Raw genomic sequence first — 23,898 nt, forward strand, 5'->3', positions numbered from 1 at the left:
AGACTACAAGCTCTGTAAAGGCAGGGACCAGGTCTTTTGGTCTGTCTTTATCAGGAGTACTCATAATAGTGTTTGATGAAGAAATAAAGGGGACTTTATTTTCAACTTACTCATATGACAAGTGGAGAACAGTGCAATTGCCAGGATGACCACACTGTATTAAATAACAATGAGCTGAACTATTACTCTGGCTAGAGCAGAGTTGAGAGAAAGTGATGGAGGCTGGAGGGAAAGGTAAGTTGTATTTAGTCACTGTATTGTATAGTAAGCCCTTAGTATCCTTGGGTTCAACTGCATTCGTGGATTCAACCAACCGTGGATCAAAAATATTTGGGGAAAAAAATGGATGGTTGCATCTGGTTCTGACTATGTGCAGAGAGTGTCCATGGATTTTGGTATGCGGGGGTGGGTGGGTGGTCCTGGAACCAAACACTGATGGATACTGAGGAAAACTGTATGCCATTAACTTGAGTTGTAAAAAGGAGACAAGCATTTTAGCCTTGGCTTGCTTATCACTCTTAGACTCTCTAGCTCTCTCTCCCATCTGGACCTCTCCGTCCCATCCCCTTGTACTTCCACTTCTCCTTTCTGCTTCTGAGTATTTCTGTCCCTCTCTCTTCATGTATACCATATTGTCTCTCTATCTATTAATGTTGGTTTGCTAGTGTCTTCACAAAAGGTTTCTTGCTACACATTATAAGGGAACTGTGAAGTGGTCACCAGAGAGATTAGTTAGAAGAACTGATCCACAGTGTGTGAGAGAACAGGAAGGTGGTATCCAGAGGATTGCAAATATGGAGTCATCCTTTTAGTGGAGAAGAGGCAGGAGACCTGAAAGTGACCAAGGATCTGTCCATTTAATTCCCAGGAGACATGAATGCCACTTAGTGGACTGAGTGGTCAGTGGTCTTACCCATTCAGTGATCAAGCACCTAGGCAGTGGGCCGGGGTCACTAATGTCCAATCAGTTTTTGCTTATTAGCATAAAACAAAGTAAGTTTATATATTTTTAGCTCATTGAGTATCCAAGGAAAGTATGCCCTTGTTTATGAATAGTCAGCTTCTCTTGAGCATTGTGTTCAGAGTACTAATTATTACTGAAGTAAAACAGAGAAATAGGAAAACTGCTTCTTACAGGCATCTCCCAGGCAAACTCAGGTAGTTTCTGCTTATATATCTCTGCCCAGCTCAGGGTACATAGACAGGGGTACAGTTTGCTTGAAGGTATATGGCATATGATTTGAAAGGCACCTAGGGGCATTTTAAGAAAATTTCCTTGATGTCTGATAATCTGTAGTTTTCAAAATTATGTTAATCATGAAATATTCTGTGTTGTAATTTTTGTGTAGGTTTATTCCAGAGCAAATGAAAAAGAGCCTTGCTGTTGGTGGTTAGCTAAAGTGAGGATGATAAAGGGTGAGGTAGGAAAATGCTTATTTAAAATTTTTTTCTTATACTATTTTGCTTTTCTAAAGCCAGGTTCTACGTTTCAATCTGGATTTCTATTTTAAGTAATATCTAATTTGAGCCATTTTATTAAAATGTTCTCACTATGTGTTCAGTATGTTTTATGTGTTTCAGTTGGTTCAAGTTTTCTTTTTTCTCTAGAGAATTTATATTAAAATAATTGAATAAATATAGTTTCTTGTCCTTTATAAACTGTGACTAGGAATGACTTATTTATTTCTCTCAGTTTTATGTGATAGAATATGCAGCATGTGATGCTACATACAATGAAATTGTTACAATTGAACGTCTAAGATCAGTTAATCCCAACAAACCTGCTACGAAAGATACTTTCCATAAAATCAAGCTGGATGTGCCAGAAGACTTAAGACAAATGTAAGTTGTATGCAAGGAATGTTGAAAACTCACAGGTGATATTCAATTAATTTAAAATAATATAAATTTTAAAATAGTAGAAATTGGTTTTTAAATTTAGTGAACTTAGGAAAAAAAATGGTTTGGTTTGCAAAAGTAGTGGAAAAAAACTTACTTAGCTTTTCCTAGTTATATAATCAAGCCAGCCTTGAACTTGGACACGTGACTAATGTGCATAATGTCCATTTGTTTTCCAGAATAAACTAACCTTGTTCATGGATTTCAAGATTTTGAAAGTGATAAAAACAGATGTAATAATTCTATCATAAGTCAAATTCTAGACTACAAAGATTTCAGGTTTTTTCTCTTCTAGCTAAAATATTTTCAGATAAATATGTAATAAATAGAGCTAATGGAGCTTCAAAAAGTCATCTCTATCTTAAAATCTTTGATCTGGAGTAACACTTAAAGACTTTAGATAAGAGATCCCTTTTTTAAAGATTTTATCAAGGGCATATAGTAAGTTTGATTTGGATGTGTTGCATCTCAGGTAAACATTAAATTGCAGTTCAGGATACATAGAAATTCTCCTTTTTGATTCTAGAGATTATGTACCTATGTAAATTTCTGTGCCTTATCATTCATAGACTTTTCCTTCTCTCCCTCAAATTGGTCAGCAGTTTTTCTTTAAAAAAGAAACAACAAAATAAGATATCCTATAGCTATCCCCAAAAGTTTTCAACAGTTGATTCAAGAAAACTACTGACTTATACATTACTGAAATCAAAGTGCCTGCAGAGGAGGGTGATTCCCCTAAATATGTCTATTTTAGTAATCTAAGCTTACCAGTGATCTTAAGAGCATAGCATTTTTGTTTTACTTTCTCTATATTATGAAAGGTTTGATTTGGCTGAGTATTTTAGAGGTGTATAGAAAAGGAAATAAACTTGTAAATGGAGGTAGCATATTTCGCATAAATCGAATTTAATATGAATACTTAATTCTTCTAAGTATAAATTTGTCTTCATATATTAATGCCAGTAGTTGGTAATCATTCATCTTAACAATGGATATTCTTTTTTTTTGTAGGTGTGCCAAAGAATCGGCACATAAGGACTTTAAAAAGGCAGTTGGTGCCTTTTCTGTAACTTATGATCCAGAAAATTATCAGCTTGTCATTTTGGTGAGTGCTTTTGAATTGTTTATTTTTGATTTATTTCACTTAGGGTATTTGCTTTGATAATGATGTTGTTAATTTAAATCATTTAGTCCATCAATGAAGTCACCTCAAAGCGAGCACATATGCTGATTGACATGCACTTTCGGAGTCTGCGCACCAAATTGTCTCTGATATTGAGAAATGAAGAAGCCAGTAAGCAGTTGGAGGTATGTCACTTTCCCTAGCACTGCTTCTAAGGCTGTCTGGAAATGATTAATGTACAGTTCGAAAACTAGAATATGGGCAGCTTGTCATATATTTTACTATTTCTCAACAATTCCTTATATTCTATACTTTGAAAAATGAAATTGTACAAAACACGATCATATCAAAGTTTTCATGCCTGAGGTTTCAAAATTAAGCAGCAGTTTGTGTATATTAAGGGACTTCTGATCAGCTCACTTTTACTAGTTTTTCAAAGCTGCTAATAAAATGCAATGCTTCTTCCATATAACATGTTATCATTAACGTACTAGAGAGTATTTAAATATTTAATCATATTCCTTTCATTATGTATGTTTATCTCTGTTTAAAAGGGTATAGAACTTCTTCATTCTAATTGGTTGTTACTCTTTAAAACTCCTGTCTTCAGATTCCTGCCAGAGGCTATTTCCCTAACTTACTATTTCGTCTCTTAAGGTGCATTTTATCTACTTTTATTAATCCTCCAATAATTTCCATTGCCATACATTTATTTTCATTGATAACTATCTAGTACTTCCATCCATTACCATAGAAACTAAATGGATTTTAGTTTAATGTGCCAACTCAGTAATATAACTGTCACATTCCACAGTTGCTCATCATTATTCATTTCATTAGAGGGAAAACACCATGCGGTTGAAATAGTAAAGAAAAAAAGGAATTCCAACTGCATTTTAAAAGAGAAGGTAGTCAAGGCTGTATTCTCGTAAAACCCTGCAGAATTTGCTACCTTCCAACTTGATGTTTGATTGCTAAACTGTTAGCAGGAGAGAAGAAAATTTAATCTTGGCTACTTTTTTCTATGGCTATGGAGGTCTGTTTAATTGTTTTTTTGCTCTCATTCTTTCTTAATTTCCCTGTGTTCACAATTTTATGATTTCTTTAGTGATTCTCTCATAATTTTTAGGCCAGAGCAGCCTCCTTAATTTCAATGTGAGTATTATGGAAATATATGCTTCTTCTTAAACATCCATTTCTTCTCAAATGATCTGTTATCATACCTTTGGCTTACCATTTATCAGTTAGTTATCGATGAAAGAGAATGAACCAGGTTAATGAACCAGGAATCAAAAAACATAATTTCTTGAAAAGTCTTAGGAATATTTTATACATTTTATTACCCTAATCTTTAAAAAATGAATATTGTACCTTTAAAATTGTTTAGTTATATTCATTCAGTTTATCAGGTGTGTTGAATAATGAGAAACTAGTGTGCATGCCTATCTTTCTCCACTACTAATATTAAAGAGATTCACATATTCCTATAAGAAATTCCCATTTTTCAACATGAGCCACTAATATGTTTGGTTTTCATTAATGGCATGCTAGAACTAAACATCAAATTTTGATAATACTATTTAAAGACTGATAATGTACAAGTTTGGGGTGTCAGTGTAACTTAGTTTCGTCATCACTGAGTAATTGAAAGAGCTCACCATACTTGTGGATCCAGATCACAAGGTCTCACAGACTCTGATCTCATTTTAGGTTTCAGACATGTGAAAGACAAATTTTAAACTGTTGACATTCCGTGATCATTCGGTTTAACTACCTGCCATACCAACAATTTTTATGATTCCTTTCCTTAACGTTTGGGGTGGGGGAGGATTTCATTTTAATATCATCACTTCAACAGAGGGTTGATTAGACCATAGTACCTAGTGATAAGTTATAAAAATGGTACTGTTTCCAGAAAAAAATATATATGTTGATATTTTTTAATAAAAATGAAGTGAATAAAATTTTCTATAAAGATGGTATTTTTAAATTATCTTACCTAAATAAATAACATTGAGTCTGTCAGACCCAGTGAGCTGGTTTTTATTTGGGAACACTATCTGCTTTTTAATTATTACATTGTTGATATCATTGATTTACTAAGGCAGCCTTGCAAATAGGTTTTCAAAAGTTACCTTGGAAAATTGTCAACAAGCTCTTTCCTATTAACAAAAATATATCAAATGGCATAGACCTTGAGTAACCTAAAAAGTACTTGTGCTGTGGGAGATACTGTCTAAAACCTGGCAGTTTTAAATGAAAACTAAATTATAGGCCCCTGATATACTGGGTAAAGATAATTTACGTGGCTGACCTAAATACAGTTGTCTTAGTAGTTGATAAAGCATATTCATCAGAGGTGTATTTCTCTTTAGAGTTCAAGGCAGCTTGCCTCAAGGTTTCATGAGCAGTTTATCGTACGAGAAGATCTGATGGGTCTAGCTATTGGTACTCATGGTGCTAATATTCAGCAAGCTAGAAAAGTACCTGGGGTCACTGCTATTGACCTAGATGAAGATACCTGCACATTTCATATCTATGGAGAGGTAAATATTTTACTAGTGCCCCCCCCCAAAAAAAAAATCAGTATTCAGGTGGCTAATCTTTTGTCTTCAAACTTCCCCCCTTTTATTAGGATCAGGATGCAGTAAAAAAGGCCAGAAGCTTTCTTGAATTTGCTGAAGATGTCATACAAGTTCCAAGGAACTTAGTTGGTGAGTCTGAAATATCTTTTGGCATATACTACAAAAAAAAAAAAAAAGAATTTAGTTAAACTATACCAATAGAATTTCATTTTCCCTAAATTGAGGGTATCATTTAATTGAAGCATATTCTTCAAAATATGGTCCGTTGCAACACTGTACAGAAAATATTTGGTAAGTATGACACTCTTTACATTTACAGAAGGGATGCAAAAGAGATTGCTTTGCTAGTTTCAACCTACTAATATCTGAAGAGATAAATTGTGCCTAGCCTCCCCACTGTATATTTTTTATATTTTAAAATTGCGTTTTTTTTTTTTTTTTTTTCAAAACAATTGATATTTGGGGGCTTTATAATTTGGAGTAGATTGGTATTTGATTTCCCTGATGGGGCTATAAAATGATAGCATTCATTTTAATTATCTCATAGTTGAAGATCTGAACAAAGGTGACTTAAATCTAATAAGTTCCAAAGCTAGAGGTAAGTTTTTGCAAAGCCAATGGTTATTCCTCATTTTGACCTGAGTACTTTTGTTTTATGACTAGAGGTAAGTTTTTGCTAGAGGTAAGTTTTTGCAAAGCCAATGGTTATTCCTCATTTTGACCTGAGTACTTTTGTTTTATGACCATCACCGTCGTGAGTATCAGCAAATGTTTAGGAATTCTTCACCAGTACTCCCAAATGCTGCAGATATCTTTAGCAGAACATATCAAAACCAGGTGCAGTCTTATCAAGAAAACTACATAGGTTTTTAATTATTAAATAAAATTGGGATGTACTGCCTGTACATCTTTTTATGTTTTAAAATTGAGATCCTGACTGATTATAAAGGTAATGATTGCTCTTTGGAAAATTTAAAGAAGGAAAGGATTTCTCATGCATTTTGTTTACTAGTTTCAGTTCTACTTAGCCTGCTTTTTTGTCAGCATAGAACCATAAACATCTTCCTATGTCATTAAAAACACTAGGAATGATATTTTTCTCCCAGACAAAATTAGCTTGAAGATAAAGCACAAATACTAGTGAAATAATACATAAATATTAGCTCAACTGTATACAACAGATATCTAAAGAACATGACCGTGTTATGCTATTGAGATAATTCTCACACCAGTTGTAGGTGTAGAAAATGTATGCATTAGCACAAGGTGAAGTGATTGTCTCAGGACAGTGGGGTTATGAATGATATTTATTTTCTTATTTACTGTTTGTCAAGCAATTGCATACATTTTGTAGTTAGAAAGATTATTGTAAATTTAGTAATTCTTATGAAAATATAGCCAATAGTTTTTTTAATTACCGAATGGATAGAAACTAATGTATCAGATGCGTTAAAATGTGTTTTGGAGATGTCATCATGGCAGGGAAAAGTACTTGGGCATTGGAGTTGGATCTAGCTGTCAGTCCTACTTCATTCTTTGGTAGCTATGTGACCTTGGGCAACTGATTTAGGACCCCTAAGTTGTCTTTTCGTTACCTGTTAAACAAATGTGATAATGTATATACCTCACAGAATTGTGATAATTTAATTTGAAGATAAATACATATGTAAAGTCCCTAGCTCATTTCTAGACATAGTAGGGGACTCTAAGTGTTATTTCTGATTCCTTCACCTTATTCAAAGCAACTCCATTTCAGTAGGATTATGGTAAATTGTCCATTGGGATTTGGCAATAACTGTGACGTAGAATTGGATTATTTGCTATTAAATATTAAAAGTAGATTCTACTTGTAGTCTTAACATGGAGAGAAGAGGATCCCAGAAGTAACCTTTCACCAAAAAGTAAATCAGCCTGGTTTTTGTTTTGTTGTGTTTTGGTTAGCAAAATGAGAGAATTCTGTTTTAGAGATGGTCTCCTTCAACACTGGGAATGTTGGGAAATTTCAGAAAGCATTTTTGTATAAGGCTTGGCAAAGTTAATAGGGAGATATTTTAATCAGTATTGCATGAGTTCTGTTTGAATCTCACAATATGATTTACAATCTCTGTTTTTCACAAACTTTAGTATGTGCAGGGATTTATCTTCTTTTTTAAAAATGCTTGTTCTTCACCCATTTGGGCAGTGAATTAGTTTAACTATTCAGTCATCGATAGTTAACATACAGTACTTAGGATAGCTAAGATATTATCATAATAGAAACATTCCAAAGTCTCATTTTTCATTTTACTAACTCATATAGACTTTTATTAAAATCAGCATTAATTCATGAAAATATAACTGCTATAGATTAAAAACAAACTTGGGGATGACTTTGGGTAGCTTCTCTCCCCTCACCCCTCCCCTTTTCATTTGAAGAGGAGAAGAGCAGAATTGACAAGAGGACCTAGATCAACAGTCCTGATTTAGTTGTGTCAGTTCTGTTCTCTGACCATTGACCAGTTAGAAGAGATTATGGTGGTGAGTGAGGCAGTCACACACAGCAAGAGTGATAGGGCTAAGCTGTGCTTATAAGAGCCACAAGATCCTGTTGTGAGAAGGCCTTTCACTGGGTTCTTATCTGGGATTGGTTCAAAGCAAATTTTGGCTTCCAATTTTTTCTCCAACTCCGCCTTAGATAGTGGGGCAAGAACATAATGGACATGGCCAGTGTAAGGGTGCTTAGGTAGCTTGGGTGAGCCCTTGGAGTCAGATGTAGTTCACATGTAGATTTCTAGAATTAGTAGTTCTTACCTTTATTTCTGTTTACATTTCTATTTCTAAAATTTTTTTATTTTATTTTATTTTTATTTCTAAACACTTTTTTTAATTAAAAACTAAGACACAAACGCACACATTAGCCTAGGCCTACACAGGGTTAGGATCATCAGTATGACTGTCTTCCACTTCCACATCTTGTCTCACTGGAAGGTCTTCAGGGGCAATAACACACATGGAACTGTCATGTCCTATGAGAGCAGTGCCTTCCTGAATACCTCCTGAAGGACCTACCTGAGGCTCTTATTGAGGTCACTCTTTTCAGAAATATGTCCATGGTGGTTTGCTTGGTGTGTTTCTTTTTTCCATCATAGATTTGCTCTTAAGCAGATAATGTACCATAAACATTCCTCTCTATGAATGAAAACCTTTCAGTATCGGGGGTCCCTGTTTTCAAACTTTTGAAGGAGCTTGTTGAAGTCACTGTGAACTTTCTTGGGGGTTCTTCATGCAGTGCAGTAGGTTTGTTTACATCAGCATCACCACAAAGATGTGAGTAATGCATTGCGCTGTGGTGTCACAAGGTGTTAGGAATTTTTCAGCTCCTTTGTAATCTTAAGGGACTACTGTCATATATGAAGTGTTGCTGACCAAAACATCATTATGGGGTGCATGACTGTAGTTTAAATGTCTTCTTAAAAAGAGTGTCGACTTTGTTTTTGAAATCTTATAATTTAATACACACACACACACACACACACACACACACACACACACACACATGATAGTTTACAGTGGAGTATGCTTACTGGTTTGAGATGTGTATTTTTAAAACCAAACATGAATTATTCATTTTTTAGGCAAAGTAATAGGAAAAAATGGAAAACTGATTCAGGAGATTGTGGACAAGTCAGGAGTTGTGAGAGTGAGGATTGAGGCTGAAAATGAGAAAAATGTTCCACAAGAAGAGGTATGTTATAGTGTGTTTCTGGTTTGTCCAATAAAAGCAAATATTTTCTGTTGTTTTATTTGACATATTAATTTAGAGGTCTCTGTAATTTACACATGATGTGAATATAAATATTTTGATTATCAGGCATGTCTGATATAATTAATGTTAAAGTTGTAGATATTGGCCTCAATCTGTTCTCTAAGGCTGTGACTTTGGATTAGTCACTTTAACCTATTTAAGTCTTATTTCCTGATCTTTAAAATGAGTAGTCATACTTTTTTTTTTAATATGAAACATAAATCACTGGGTCTGACGTTAATGACAACTTAATGAAATAATATGTAAAAATGCTTTGTTTGTCAAGCACTTTTTAAATGTTAGTTAATGTTGCTGACAGTCAATATTGGAACACAGGTTTTCTGGTTACATTTTTTTCTGGGCATAACATCTCTTCTTCATCTTTCTCACCTTTAAATTTTATAACCCTCACTTTTATTTTTGTAAATATGTTTTTTGGTAGTGACTTTTAAAGTATTTGTATGGGGCAGGGGAAGCTAGGGTGTGCTTTTTTGTGCCATAGTTCTCTTGTTTAAGATACTATCTCCTCAAAGTGCCATAGTTTTTACATATTGTCTAGCCTTTTGTAAAAGTTTCTCTTAGCTGAGTTAAATCCTTTGGGTTTTTGTTCTTTTATAGTTTTTGCGTTCTGTAATTTTATATACCAAAACTATTTATAATAATTTACATTCTTAAAATATGATCATTGATACAATAATGGTGCTCAATAAGGTCTTAAAAATTGGTCCTGCTTTTCTCTTTTGTGTTTTGTGTATTTTACCAAGGAAATTATGCCACCAAATTCCCTACCTTCCAATAATTCAAGGGTTGGACCTAGTCCCTCGGAAGAAAAAAAAAATTTAGATGTAAAGGAAAACAGCGCCCATTTTTCTCAACCTAACAGTACAAAAGTCCAGAGGGTAAGAATTATTTGTCAGTTTGAATTACACTAAAAGTAATTTCTTTGACTCAGATGTCACAATTGGTGTTGTGGGTGTTTTCTCTGGTTAGACTTGTAGGCTACTCATGTTCTAGTTTTTCAAATGTGATTGCCAGCTTATGAGATATTACAAAGCAAAGTGATACATGTTTTTCACTTTATTCACAGTGACAAATCTTATGCTATAATATAAAATAATGGGGTTGCATTTAATAGTCGCATTTTTCTTTTGAGGGTGGACTTTCTTTGTCCATGCTGTATCTCTTTAAATTTTGCAGGTGCGGTAGCTCAAAATGTACCTTCTGTTAAATGCAGTAGTTACTACTTAAAACCATATTTTAGAAACTGGTTTTCACTATTTGAACTAACCTAACTATTTAGAAATGGGTTTAGAAATCCTGCAGTGAAAGTCCTGCAGTGAAAGTCCTGCGTTCAGGCTTCTGTGTATCATTTGTTATAGTTAATGACATCACTTGCATTCCTTATACTGCTTTAGGTGTTAGTGGTTTCATCAATTGTAGCAGGGGAATCCCAGAAACCTGAACTCAAGGCTTGGCAGGTAGGAAAACATTCCTTGAAAAATACATTTTAAGTTTATATTTTAATGTTTATTCCCCTTGTTAAGAAAGACTACAAATGATCATCAGGGTTGCGGGCTGTTGGAGGAGTGTTTGTGGGTATGTGTATCCATTGCCCTGGCGATAAAGCTCAAATGCCCTCATGCCGCTTATGAGGCCTTTCCCGGTTACCTGTCCAGTGTCATCCCTCACCAGTCTTCCCCTTTGCTTGAGCCATACTGAAGTACTTTGAGTCCACTGAACATTACCATACTCTCTGTTGTTTCTAGATGTATGCACAGGTTTAGTCTGCCTGGAGCACTCTTTCTCCTCCACTTGTCACCTTGTTTTGGCCTTTCTCCTTGTGAAGCTTTCCTTCCACAGGTTCCCCACCCATGACTGGGTCAAGAGCCTTCCCCTTCCACGCACCAGGCTGCTCACCCCTGGCTTAGTACTTATATGTAGATATTTACTTGTTGATCTCCTCAACCATATTGTAAGCTCCCTGAGGGCAGGGCCTCCTACTTGGCCCATGAGAACTATTTATGGAAAAGATATTACGACTCAAGAGAGTAAAAACAAAAATGCCATTTTACAAAGAGAACATAACTACAAGTAGGTGATTGGATATTCCTCTCTGCTGGGCAGCTTAGTTCTCATCCCAATACAGGGGATCAGTTTTTCCTGGTGTCCATATTGAAGTCCACCATTCTCCTCTTGCCTTTCTTCATTGTAATTTACTATTCAGGTACATTTCTGAGGTGCTTAAATTAGAGTGGCCCTTGGGTAGTCCAACAGTTTGGACAAGTTGCAAGAGGAAATATTTTTCAGTGATTTGGTCCAAAGTCAATCTGACTAAATCTGTAACATAGGATTTTAAAGCTTATTTTGGTCATATTTGACCCAAAGGGAAGGAATAGCATTCCAGCATATGGTATTTTGGAAAATAATATGGTTAATGGCTTTGTAACAAATAAAGTTAGTTAGAGAAAAAAATTTAACAGCCAACTCAACGTTTTTGAGAAAAGAGATCTGGTCATAGGCCTGATTATTTCCATAATTCATATATTATTCAATGGAAAAAAAAAAAAAAACAGCTATGAAGCCCATGGGTTTTCAGTGTCACCTGATTCTCCAGGTGGTCATTGCTACTAGGAGGCATTGCCTTGCCTGCTTGGTGAAGGTCAGTCTGCTAGCAGTATTTCCTAATTTTTCAGTTTTGTTCCCCAACAGCCACATTCATGTGGAGAGAAAAAAAAAATAAAAATAAAAATAAAAAACGTTCTAGCCCCCATATACCTTTAAGATGCTGTATACTAAATGTAAGCAGGCAAAAGCAGCCCAACAGTAGCCATACCTATCAAATGAATGCTCTTTGTAAAAGAGTGATAACTTTGCTCAAGGGACAGCTTCTTGGCTTCTCACACTCTTTAACTTTGTCTAGAAAATCATAATATATCCATATCAAAGCTTTTCATTATTCACTTGTGAATATCAGTAATCATGAGTAATTTCTTCAGTAGCAAAATATTAAACTATTCTCAACTTTGAATTTCTGTCGTAATTGCGAGCTTTTAGTTTGCACAACTGTAGATAGGCTTGCCTATAAGTTGTGACAAGAAATAGGTTTTTTCTTTCTTTTTCTCATTTATACTGATGGGCTAGAAGTACAGATTTTTAGTAAGCACCTTTTAAATATCTAAAGTAGTATCCATAGAGAGAAGATCAAACCTTCCTTATGATTCAGGCTTTTAAAATTTTCAGAGTACGTTATTGAAATGTGTATGGGCTTGTTAAATTTTATGCTCATAGGTGTGTCTAGATTTTTTATTTCACGGATTAATTACACAAGTGCATTTTTATTTATTCTAATTCTTTTTTGTTTGTGTTTTGCTTGTACTCTATTGACTTGATTAGCAAAATTGATTTAGTTTTTACTTTTATACCCCCGTATCTGATTTAAACTTTTTATTTTTAAAGAATTTGATCTACATAAACCTACAGTAAATGAATTAGTGTTTTATATAGTGAATGAATTAAAGCATTTTGAACTATCTGTTTTGTTTATGCATCTCATGTTAAAGCTTGTATAATTTTGAATCATATAATTTGTGATTTCGCCAACATTTAATAGTAGTCTTTAAGAAATAATAATCTGATGCATTGAAGGGGTTACTATATTGATCTGCCCTTATTCACAGCAGATGTGTAAAAGATTCCAACTACTCTTGTTTTCATGTATTGATTTATATTTTCAACAAACATTTGTGTACCTACTGTTCAGCAGACCCTGTGCTAGGAATTTAGTCATTATTTGTGTTTTTCAGGTTAATTCATCATTAATTTTATAGGATCATTGTTGCAATTTCTTTTTCAGGGAATGGTACCATTTGTTTTTGTTGGAACAAAGGACAGCATCGCTAATGCCACTGTTCTTTTGGATTATCACCTGAACTATTTAAAGGTGAGAACAGGAAGAACTTTAACTTCTGATCCTTTTGTACTAAAATATAAAAACTCCATAGTAAATCTTTCAGCAATTAGAGTTCATTCTAGCCTTTGCATAACAATGTATGACCTGTAAAAAAATAACAAAGAAAATACTTTGTTTAGCTTATATTCCTTCTAAAAACACAGCTCAATTTTTCATCATTATCAATTTAAGGACCAGTATCCCAGTTCTCAATAAATTTCCATTTTCCCTTTATTCTTCTGTTAAACCCTTACACTCAATTTAGGTGATCCTGTACATAGCCTTTTAATCCAGTTGATCCTTTCTAGCTTTTGTGAGTATTTTTCAGGCCAAAGTCTGTGTCTGTAACACTTGATTTTGTTGTCCCTTTTATTTCATTTATCAAGGAAATCCCTGTGTTCCATGAAGTCCTCTATTTAAATGTTTGCTCTTCATATTTTTCTCTCTACTCTGTTATTCAAAATATGAACTGTTTGTTCTTCTTGTAAATGCTGGTTTTAGTTAGTGTTTGTACAGTTATGCCTCCTCTAGATTACATGCTGGACGATAGCACCCAGGAGGCTACAAGGTGTAGTGGAAAGAGTAGTGGATTGGCAATCCAGCAATTTGCTTCTAGTCTCTCTTTAGCCTTGAACTAGCTATGTGACTTTAGGCAAGTCACTTCCCTGGTCTAGATGCTTTTTGAAATTCGTTGTGGACAAACTGTTCTATAATTTAATGAAATGGAATCTTATCTACTTCATTTTTATAATTTCTTCTTTGTATTCGTATGTATAAAAATTGGAATGTAGCTGGTATTGAGTAGTATTTAAGGAGTAATCCAACTTTCTATTTTATTTGTCACTATTTTAAGAATTTTTTTTTTGCTGATTTCTTAAATAAAAAAACGATTTCTACTTGTATATAAATAAGAGAGAAAGGAATAAAACATGCAATAGCTGGGCATTTCATTCATTTTTTAGTGGTCAGTTAATAATTAAAAGTGGGAAGGTTTCATACAGCAAGGTTTGAATGGGTAGGATACCTTTTTGGTTTGCTTGTTTTTGTTTTACAGTGTGTTTTATGTGTAATCTGTTGTTTGTGTTTTTCTTCATTGTCTTACCTTAAGTAATTAGAAAGACCTGGATAATTAGGGTTGCACTGTATCAAATCCCTTGTTCTTTTGACTAACATTCTTTCTTAGATCCTTTGATTTGTTCTTTACAATTGAGCATCTTTTTTTGGTTATCAGCAGCTGTATTGTTGCTATTCTTTTCATCACTAGATCTTCCCTTGATTATTGGGCCTGGCATCTTTCACCAAAAGGTGACTGCTTTGCCCCAGTGAGATAACCTGGACAACCATTCTGCTTTGCAAGATAAACTCATTCCATGAGCTATGGCTAAACTTTTGGATGAAGCCACTCACTCAGCCTCAGTCTCTCCTTTGCTCAAGTCCTATGTAAAACAGTTTCTGGTTCAGAGCACAGATGAAACTCACCTAGATCCTTAACATGACCATTCTTTTCCAGAAGTTGCCACAACCAAGATTTTATGAACTTAGCTGTACAGGGGCTTCTCCAATGACTGTTCATGTGGGCAGTCTCTCTAAGGATCTCTGGTGACTGAGATACCCAGTAGTACTATAGTTATGGTTCTGATTCCCTGTAGCCAGTAAATGAGATGTTTTTGAGTATATTGGAAGGACGGGGTTACAAAATGAGGTTTCATCTGCAAACACTGTGTGTAAAAGTCTTTAAATGGACCCCAGGTGTATATTTTGATCAATGGAATGTGTACTATTTGTCCCACTTGTTCTAGCAGAGTTGTTTTCTTTAAGAGGATTTCAAGGTAAGACCCAGCTATTTTTGATCAGCTACTAAGTAGGTTTTTTTCCCCCTCATGTAAGGAGTATCAGCATTTTCAGTTCATGGAAAATAATTGTTCCTTAATTGTATAGTCACATCCAAAGATTTACCATAGTATATGTTCTTTTAAAACAACAGATGGCCCAATCTCAGTGCTTTGTAAATTAAGATATGAAGTGGCAAATCTATTAAATCTTTATTTATTTACAGTGTGTTTTTTTTAAGGTTAGTTGGTTAAACCTTAAATGTCATTTATCTGTACTAAATAACCTATCACCAAGAAGTTCCAAAACTAAGCATACCTGTGCCTTAACAGTGGAATAATTAGATATTAGTACCAAATCAAGCAACTTTAAATTTTATTCAACATAACTTTAATGCTGAATATTTTTGTTATATCTTGTGATATCAATAATGTTATCTGTGGTAATTTTCTTTTTAAGGAGACCATACAATTTGCTGATATTTCTGTGTAACAGTGTTTACTGTAAATTTAGAACTGAAATTGAACTATTTCCAGTATACTTTTTATCTGATGAAAAGGAGAAAGGTATTATTAAATTATATTTACTGTTATCTTGTATATTTTAAATAGGAAGTAGACCAGTTGCGTTTGGAGAGATTACAAATTGATGAGCAGTTGCGACAGATTGGAGCTAGTTCTAGACCACCACCAAATCGTACAGATAAGGAAAAAGGCTATGTGACTGATGATGGTCAAGGAATGGGTCGAGGTAGTAGACCTTACAGAAATAGGGGGCACGGCAGACGCGGACCTGGATATACTTCAGGTACAAACTAAGCATTTTACTCAGTAACTTTATCTGTTCCTAGACTTAATTGCTGCTAATCTCTAATATTCATTAGAACCCCATTACAACAATTTCTCATTACATGGTTTCCAGTTCTCAGTGGGTCAAACTGTGTTGCAAGAGACTCACAGAGTAAAAGCCTGATAATGACACATACAGTTCACAGGGCAGGTGTGAGTTCTGTCCATGTTCTGATTGGGGATAAATCTGCTTACGCCCTTGTGTGTTTATGAATTTCTTAAGGCCTCTCCTGATTTTATTACTGTATAGACAGAACTTTTTTTTATTTGTGTACTGTGGCTCATTTTTTGTCAGGCATGTGCTGGTCATACTTGCTGGATGGACTGTGTAAATCAGGGGTCTGCAGCCTGTGGCTCATAAAGTGATTTTGAGTGGCATGGCCAAAGTCAGCCCTAGGCACAGTCGAGAAGTAGGCGAAGTTTCTCTTTGCGTTCCCAGCTCTTCTGTCTGTGCTTCTTTCTCTCTCCCAGTACCTTTCAGTGAACCCAGTTCCCACCTGTCAGTGCCTACTGTCTTTCCTGCTTAACTGTGTATCTACTATGTAACTTGCTATGATGGTGTAAGGTATAATCCATCTCACAAATATTTGCATTTCAAAAAGGAACTCTTTAAGATGGAAAAGTCTTCAAGATCCACAGGAATGAAGCTATAATGGTGAAGCTATAATTGGTCATTAGCTCCAACAGAGGAAGAGAGAGAGGTAGTAGAGTTGATATTCTGGAGTTGGGGAGAGATACCTACTCCTAAGGCCAACCTTGAACCTAACCCCTAACCCTTCTCCCAACACTGTTCTTTTTATCAATGGATTTTCACCTCATAGTGGAATTCTTTTCCCCACTCCCATCCTCTATGTCATTAACCCCCTCAGGCATAATGAGTTTATTATAGTAGTCCTTTATTAATGATCAGTTATTCCAGTGGGAGTGGGAGGGAAGGTTGTGAACCAAGCATCAATCAAGTGTATCCCTGTTTAGCTAGGTCCAATCCCTTACCCCACAAAAGACCCTTTTCTGATACAGTTGCCATAGTGGCCTTATTGCCACCCTCTCAGAGGAGACGAGAATGTACATTCCCTTCTGTCGCTGGGCCAAATCTTGTTAAAAGGAGCTCTCTTTATAGAGGTTTTGTTTATCAAGGTATTGAATTTAACTGTTACAGAAACTTTTCCTCCAGAGAGCACAGATGTTTAAAGGAACACAGTTTAATGATGTGGCACACTCAAGTTTGAACTTAGGTGGCTAATAAAATACCTTTTTTTTTTTTAAATGAGAACCAAAAATATTTATTACTAAATCAACCCAAATATTGCAAAGCCCTTCATTTTAAATTTAAAATCATTTGTTTGACAAAATGAAAGGTGACATTGCTCTTTGGTGGGCTTATAAATTGGGAAGAGTATTGGATTACCCCTGAAACGTCTCTGGAAGCTTCTGTTAACCTCCTTTTTTTTTTTTTTTTTTTTTTTTTTTTTTAAGTCGGACAATGGTATATAACTTTTAACTCTCGATAGGAACTAATTCTGAAGCATCAAATGCTTCTGAAACAGAATCTGACCACAGAGACGAACTCAGTGATTGGTCATTAGCTCCAACAGAGGAAGAGAGGGAGAGCTTCCTGCGCAGAGGAGACGGTCGGCGGCGTGGAGGGGGAGGAAGAGGACAGGGAGGAAGAGGACGCGGAGGAGGCTTCAAAGGTACAGAGGTATTCATTATTATCAAGGTGAATTTTAACAGCTGTCAGAATTTCCATAAAAAAGCTTGGTGATGCAATGAAGTATTTTCAAGATCTCACGTCTCCTGTTTTGTGCTGGTCCTCATAGGGAAGGATCAGCCTTTCATTTGTGTAGTAAGTAACGATATTAGACACCTGCCTTTATGGTTCGTGTAGAATATATGAATGAAAACTGATAATTTCTTCAGCTTTGGAGATTCGAAGCACAGCATCTGATTGTTAACTCAGATTGAGTTGTAATGCAGTTGATCCAAAATTGTAATATCTTTGGAATATTTTCCGTTTTTTGGTAGCAGGCTAGATTATTAATCCTTATGTATCTGATATCACTAGGCTGTTGTTTACATTTTAGATTTTATGGTTGGTCTAAACAGACAGTGTGGGAATAAAGAAATTCCAATAAACATTTTAGAATCAGTAAATGTTAAAAAATGAAATATTTTTAATATATTAAAATATTTTAATATATTTATTAAATTATATTTTTAAAATAATCCTATAGGAAATGACGATCACTCCCGAACAGATAATCGTCCCCGTAATCCAAGAGAGGCTAAAGGAAGAACAGCAGATGGATCTCTTCAGGTAAAACCCGCGTGCCTCTTTACATTTAAATTTTTTTAATATGGTAGTTTGAGATTTGCGTTTATTTTATTTTATTTTTAAACGTGTTCAAAGATTGCAACTTTGGTATATGTGATTTATTTTCCCTTCAACATTATAATTGTGAGCAATCGTAGCCCTCATGACAAGCACAGAAATAAGAGGATTTCTCTAGAGAATATGCAGTCTAAGTAAGTATTTGTGAAGACTTTGACAGTCATCAATTCCCCAAGAAAAGAAAACATCCTGGAATATACTAAGAGACCTGAGTAAGCCCGGTAGGACCCTTCTTTCCTGAGTTGCAGGGATAGGAGGCATTCTCTCTCATGACTATTCTTGATAGACAGGACTGATGATATGCAGCTAGTCATCATGCCAAGTCAGTCAGCTGCTTATTTACAGCCAGATCTATTCTGAGGATCCCTTCTCAATCTGTCATAGCCAGTGCTAAACCCATTGTTAAATGATTTTAAAATTACCCCGAGCACATTCAGGCACCTCTGCTAAGTGCTTTGCATATGTTTTATTTAATCTTACAGCAGCCCACTGAGGTAAGTGGTTTTACTATTTCATTTTATAAGTAAGTAAACGAAGCTTTAGTCCTTTGCCTGAGGTCACAAAGCTAGCAAATGGCAGAACAATATTCAAACCCTGGTATATGATTCTCAGAACCCATGTTCTCGTCTGCTTTTTCTGTGTCTTTAAACTCTTATTTCTGAAGCCAAATAGTTAGGGTTTCTTCCTGACCATGGGTTGGTTTGGGACCAACACCCAAGAGTATTGAGAGATACTTGCTAAGGCAAAAACTTTATGATGTAATATTCTGTAGAATTCATAGCATCTCTGAGTAGATGTTAACTACTTCTGGGTTCTTAAGGACCAACATAGAAAAGGCCTTGGACATAAATAAAGAAAAAAAAAATGGAATACTGAATCAAAAGGTTGTTGTTTTCTGTGCAAGTATGAAAATAGATACAAATCAAAGCACTAAATCCTTGACAACCAAACATTTAAAACACACACCCGGACCGAACACTTAAGCACACTTCGAAATTATGGTCAACCCTCTTGGGATATTTTTAGCATTTGTACTTGAAGCAGATCAATATTTGTGGTTGTTTTACGTACAATGGTCATTATTATCTTCCTTTTGTATAGCATCTGGAATGCTGTTAGCAGTATTCAGCATTGGTGCTTAAAATATTTTGTAACTCTTAGAATATTATTTTTTAAATTGCATTCATCTTTATATTCTCCTAGGATTCCAGTCCTTCCACAAATTATTGTCTTCAGATTTCCCTATACCATTTTTTTCTTCATAGTTCAAGTTGTAGTATCATCTGAATTGCCTTAGAAGCTACTAGAAAGCCACACTCATATTTTACCTACTGTTTGATGATGAGAGCTCTTGGTATAGAGAAACTTAATTATACATATGATAGACATAAACTTGTAAACTAAAGGCTATTTAATAGGTAAGTTAGTTGAGTTCTTATCCTGGTAAAATCAGAATGGGAAAACATTATTTTATGTCTTTGTTCCTGGGTTTCACAATCTGGAGAATAACCCAAGTGAACTCTAGTGTTAGAGTATGTATATCTTCTGGTAGTCAGTAATAGTAATTCATTTTAACTGTTTGTTTCTCACTGTTTTATTCTGCTTAGAAGAAGACACAGTAGGATTGTGAGTTTTTCTCTAACTTTGGACGCAGTGAGATGACCAATGTGTTCCAGTTAAAGAAGAAGAGTGTTTTAAAATCATAAACCAAATAAAGATCCTACCTTACCTTAATTTCTTGCACTTCTGGTCTCATCTCCATTTCCCCTTTTAACAAGTAGAATTTACACTTCAGGCTTAAATTTCTTGTCAGGCCAATTACAGATTACAATAGGATATGGTCTGTATGTATAACAAATATAACTTGTTTTAGATCAGAGTTGACTGCAATAATGAAAGGAGTGTCCACACTAAAACATTACAGAATACCTCCAGTGAAGGTAATCGGCTGCGCACGGGTAAAGATCGTAACCAGAAGAAGGAAAAGCCAGACAGCATGGATGGTCAGCAACCACTAGTGAATGGAGTACCCTAAACTGCATAATTCCGAAGTTATATTTCCTATACCATTTCTGTAATTCTTATTCCATATTAGAAAACTTTGTTAGGCCAAAGACAAATAGTAGGCAAGATGGCACAGGGCGTGAAATGAACACATATACTGCTAAAAATTTTATTTCATTTTTTGGTATTGGCCATAAGCAACGATTTTCAGATTTGCACAAAAAGATATCTTGAAATTTGAAATATTGCTTTTAATTATACTTAGCACTTCAGGGCAGGATTTTAGTTTTATTTTTTAAAGTACTGAGCCGTGATATTCTTAGTTAATTTACCATTTTTCTGCATTGGGTGATAATTCACCAGTACATTTCAGTTTTTCTGAATAAATAGAATTTATGGTAATCATTTTAGAGTTTGGTTTTCAGTGTCATAATAGAAGTCTTCGTGAAATGCTGTGTCATTTCATGTCCTGTGTCAGTTTATGTTTTGGTCCACTTTTTCAGTATTTTAGTGGACCCTGAAATGTGTGTGATGTGACATTTGTCATTTCCATTAGCAAAAAAAAAAAAAAAAAAAAAAGTTGTATGATCTGTGCCTTTTTTATATCTTGGCAGGTAGGAATATTATATTTGGATGCAGAGTTCAGGGAAGATAAGTTGGAAACACTAAACGTTAAAGATGTAGCAAACCCTGTCAAACATTAGTACTTTATAGAAGAATGCATGCTTTCCATATTTTTTTCCTTACATAAACATCAGGATAGGCAATATAAGGAATAGGACTTGTTTTTGTTTTTGTTTTTTTGCACTGAAGTTTGAAAAATAGTGTTATTGAGAAGGATGTGTAATTTTTCTGTATAGACAGGAGAAGAAACAACTATCTTTTCGTTTGTGAGAGGCTAAAATGTTTTCAGCTAGGAACAAATCTTCCTGGTCGAAAGTTAGTAGGATATGCCTGCTCTTTGGCCTGATGACCAATTTTAACTTAGAGCCTTTTTTATTTCATCCTCCCCAAAGTTTGTGAAGTTTCTCATGTTTTAATTTCAAGTTTATTTTGGGGAGATAAGAAGGTCATTTCCATGTATGCATAATAATCCTGTGAAGTACAGGTACTTTGTCTAAGAAACAATGGAAGCAGGTTAAATGTTTTGTAAACTTTGAAATATAAGGTCTAATGTATAAGCAGAATTGGAAAGCAGACTAGGATTGGTTAACAAATAAATGTTTTGTTTTGTTTTTTCCTTTTGTTTATTGATGTGTTGGGTTTTGGTTTTGTTTTTGAAGTCTTTTTTGTTGTTGTTAATGAATGGAAATTACTGAGGAAAAATATGTGAAGGACCTTCATTCTAAGAGGTTATATTTTTCTTAAAAAAATAACTCCAAGTAGGGGTACCACTGTATCTGTACAGAGCCGTACAAACCGAAGTTCTGCCTCTGATGTGTTTTGTGAGTTTATTTCTTTGAATTTTCATTTTACAGTTACTTTTCCTTGCATACAAATAAGCATATAAAAATGGCAACAAACTGCACATGATTTCACAAATATTAAAAAGTCTTTTAAAAAGTATTGCCAAACATTAATGTTGATTTCTAGTTATTTATTCTGGGAATGTATAGTATTTGAAAACAGAAATTGGTACCTTGCACACATCATCTGTAAGCTGTTTGATTTAAAATACTGTAGATAATTAACCAAGGTAGAATGACCTTGTAATGTAACTGCTCTTGGGCAATATTCTCTGTACATATTAGCGACAACAGATTGGATTTTATGTTGACATTTGTTTGGTTATAGTGCAATATATTTTGTATGCAAGCAGTTTCAATAAAGTTTGATCTTCCTCTGCTAAATTGATGTTGATGCAATACTTACAAATGATTGCTTTTAAAATTTTAAGATAGGAAAAGAAATCTATAGAAAGTGTTCTGTTACAAAATGTAACTGTTACCACTGGAAATTTCACATGTCGTAGGAAGTTAGTTGTTATCTACCGACTTTCAAGAACTTAATCTTGTTTAATAAAGTGAAAAAAATCAAGATGGTACAAAAACAACAGTGTGCCATTACAATATGCACTAAGTCTCTTTTTTACAAAGGCTGAATTCAGCAAGGCGCTAACTTGCTTAAATGTGAATTACTAACTTCTAAAACTGTAATTTGATTCACATGTTTTCAAATGGAGTTGGAGTTGATTCATATTACAATATTTGTGTGCTAAACGTGTATGTTTTTCAGTTCAAAGTCATGTTTTTAATATCTTATTAAAGTTTCAAAAGATCTGAAGATTGTTTATCTAGATGTAAATTTTTATTAAAAAGTTGCACTTATGAAAAAGCAAAAATTAGTCTGACAGATGTTTGCTCCTGGTTTTAAATTTCTAAATCTGACAAAAATTAATGATATGTTGGGGGAAAGATATTTTTCATGCAGAGCAAATAGGCGGTGCAAATAATCATTTATGTGCCTAAAAGGCAAAACTGAAGATGTTTGCAAATAATTCTTCATATTCCCAGTTATAAAATTTCAACACATTAATTACATAGGATGCTACGAAATCATATTGAACATATACTCCTGTCTGTGCACACATAAACATACCCTGCCATTTGGAAAATATTGTGTGTCTATGTGGTAAAAAAAAAATAACCATTGATGTCAACATCTCAATAATAAATGACAAGTTTGTAGGTAAAATGTGCCTGGGAATTGGCTGTTGCGATCACTTCAAGGAACCCTGGCACAACCTACAGCCTAAAAAAAGAGTGCAAATGGAGAGGTGACAATACCAAAGTTCCACCCAGTGTTAGATTCCAAAATGATGCAAGACAGTCTCTTCTATATTGATGATTTTTTTTTTTTTTTTTTCCGCCAGAAAAAAATACCTCTGTTTTCTGTTTTTCCAGTTTTTCAGTCTGGTACTTTCCTGGTTCTCTGCTACCCATTCTGCCTAGCTGGGCACAGTCTATTAGAGGTGGGTAGGTAGAAACTATCCTCCAGTAACTCGGTTGGACTTTCCTTGTTTCACAGCAGTTTTCAGCACTGCACATGAACAGTTGATCGGCGTCAGCTGGCTTGACACTCACCGTGGCTCACTCAGAGGCATTTCTCTCATCTGATCGTGATCTTAGAACTCTTGCTGGTTTGGAATATAGTGTCTTTTAGAGTCAGTGTACTGATTCTGATTCCTATTGAGCCAGTTTCTGTTTTGTGGCCGTAAACAGCATCTTTCCTTCGTGAACCTCAGATGCCTCTGATAACCAGTTACTCTGAAGTAGCCATTACCAGGGGCTAATCTAGATTGCTTAGAAAGCTTAACACATGCCAGGATTTAAATCTTGAGCATTTTTGCCTCTGTGTGTTTATCTGGTGCCATTTGCGTTTTTATTTTTCTTTTTTTTTTTTTTCTCCCCAATTTCTCTCTCAAAACTCCACAAAGAAATGGGAAAAATCCACTTTTTTTGTGCTGAGTTTTATGTTAGTGGGA

At 34.7% G+C, this 23,898-nt stretch overlaps 1 protein-coding gene across 17 annotated transcripts in view; it reads left to right on the forward strand.

The window, feature by feature from the left end:
- FMR1 (fragile X messenger ribonucleoprotein 1) overlaps positions 1–20,721 on the forward strand; it is a 34,733-nt gene extending 14,012 nt beyond the window's left edge. For 3 of the 17 annotated variants that reach the window (XM_063083020.1, XM_063083035.1, XM_063083034.1), the window contains 14 exons: positions 1,350–1,421; positions 1,694–1,842; positions 2,911–3,004; positions 3,091–3,207; positions 5,398–5,568; positions 5,658–5,736; positions 9,222–9,331; positions 10,156–10,290; positions 10,807–10,869; positions 13,245–13,331; positions 15,782–15,977; positions 17,530–17,712; positions 18,253–18,335; positions 20,284–20,721. In XM_063083020.1, the coding sequence (XP_062939090.1) occupies positions 1,350–1,421; positions 1,694–1,842; positions 2,911–3,004; positions 3,091–3,207; positions 5,398–5,568; positions 5,658–5,736; positions 9,222–9,331; positions 10,156–10,290; positions 10,807–10,869; positions 13,245–13,331; positions 15,782–15,977; positions 17,530–17,712; positions 18,253–18,335; positions 20,284–20,445 (1,701 nt within the window). In that variant the 3' untranslated portion in view covers positions 20,446–20,721. Of the gene's footprint in view, positions 1–1,124; positions 1,159–1,349; positions 1,422–1,693; positions 1,843–2,910; positions 3,005–3,090; positions 3,208–5,397; positions 5,569–5,657; positions 5,737–9,221; positions 9,332–10,155; positions 10,291–10,806; positions 10,870–13,244; positions 13,332–15,781; positions 15,978–17,529; positions 17,721–18,252; positions 18,336–20,017; positions 20,075–20,283 lie in introns of those variants that run through there. The other 14 variants (XM_063083036.1, XM_063083021.1, XM_063083024.1 and 11 more) reach the window with 14 other exon arrangements.
- Positions 20,722–23,898: the final 3,177 nt, after the last annotated feature.

Source organism: Cynocephalus volans, chromosome X, assembly GCF_027409185.1.
Source record: "Cynocephalus volans isolate mCynVol1 chromosome X, mCynVol1.pri, whole genome shotgun sequence".
Taxonomy (NCBI): Eukaryota; Metazoa; Chordata; class Mammalia; order Dermoptera; family Cynocephalidae; genus Cynocephalus; species Cynocephalus volans.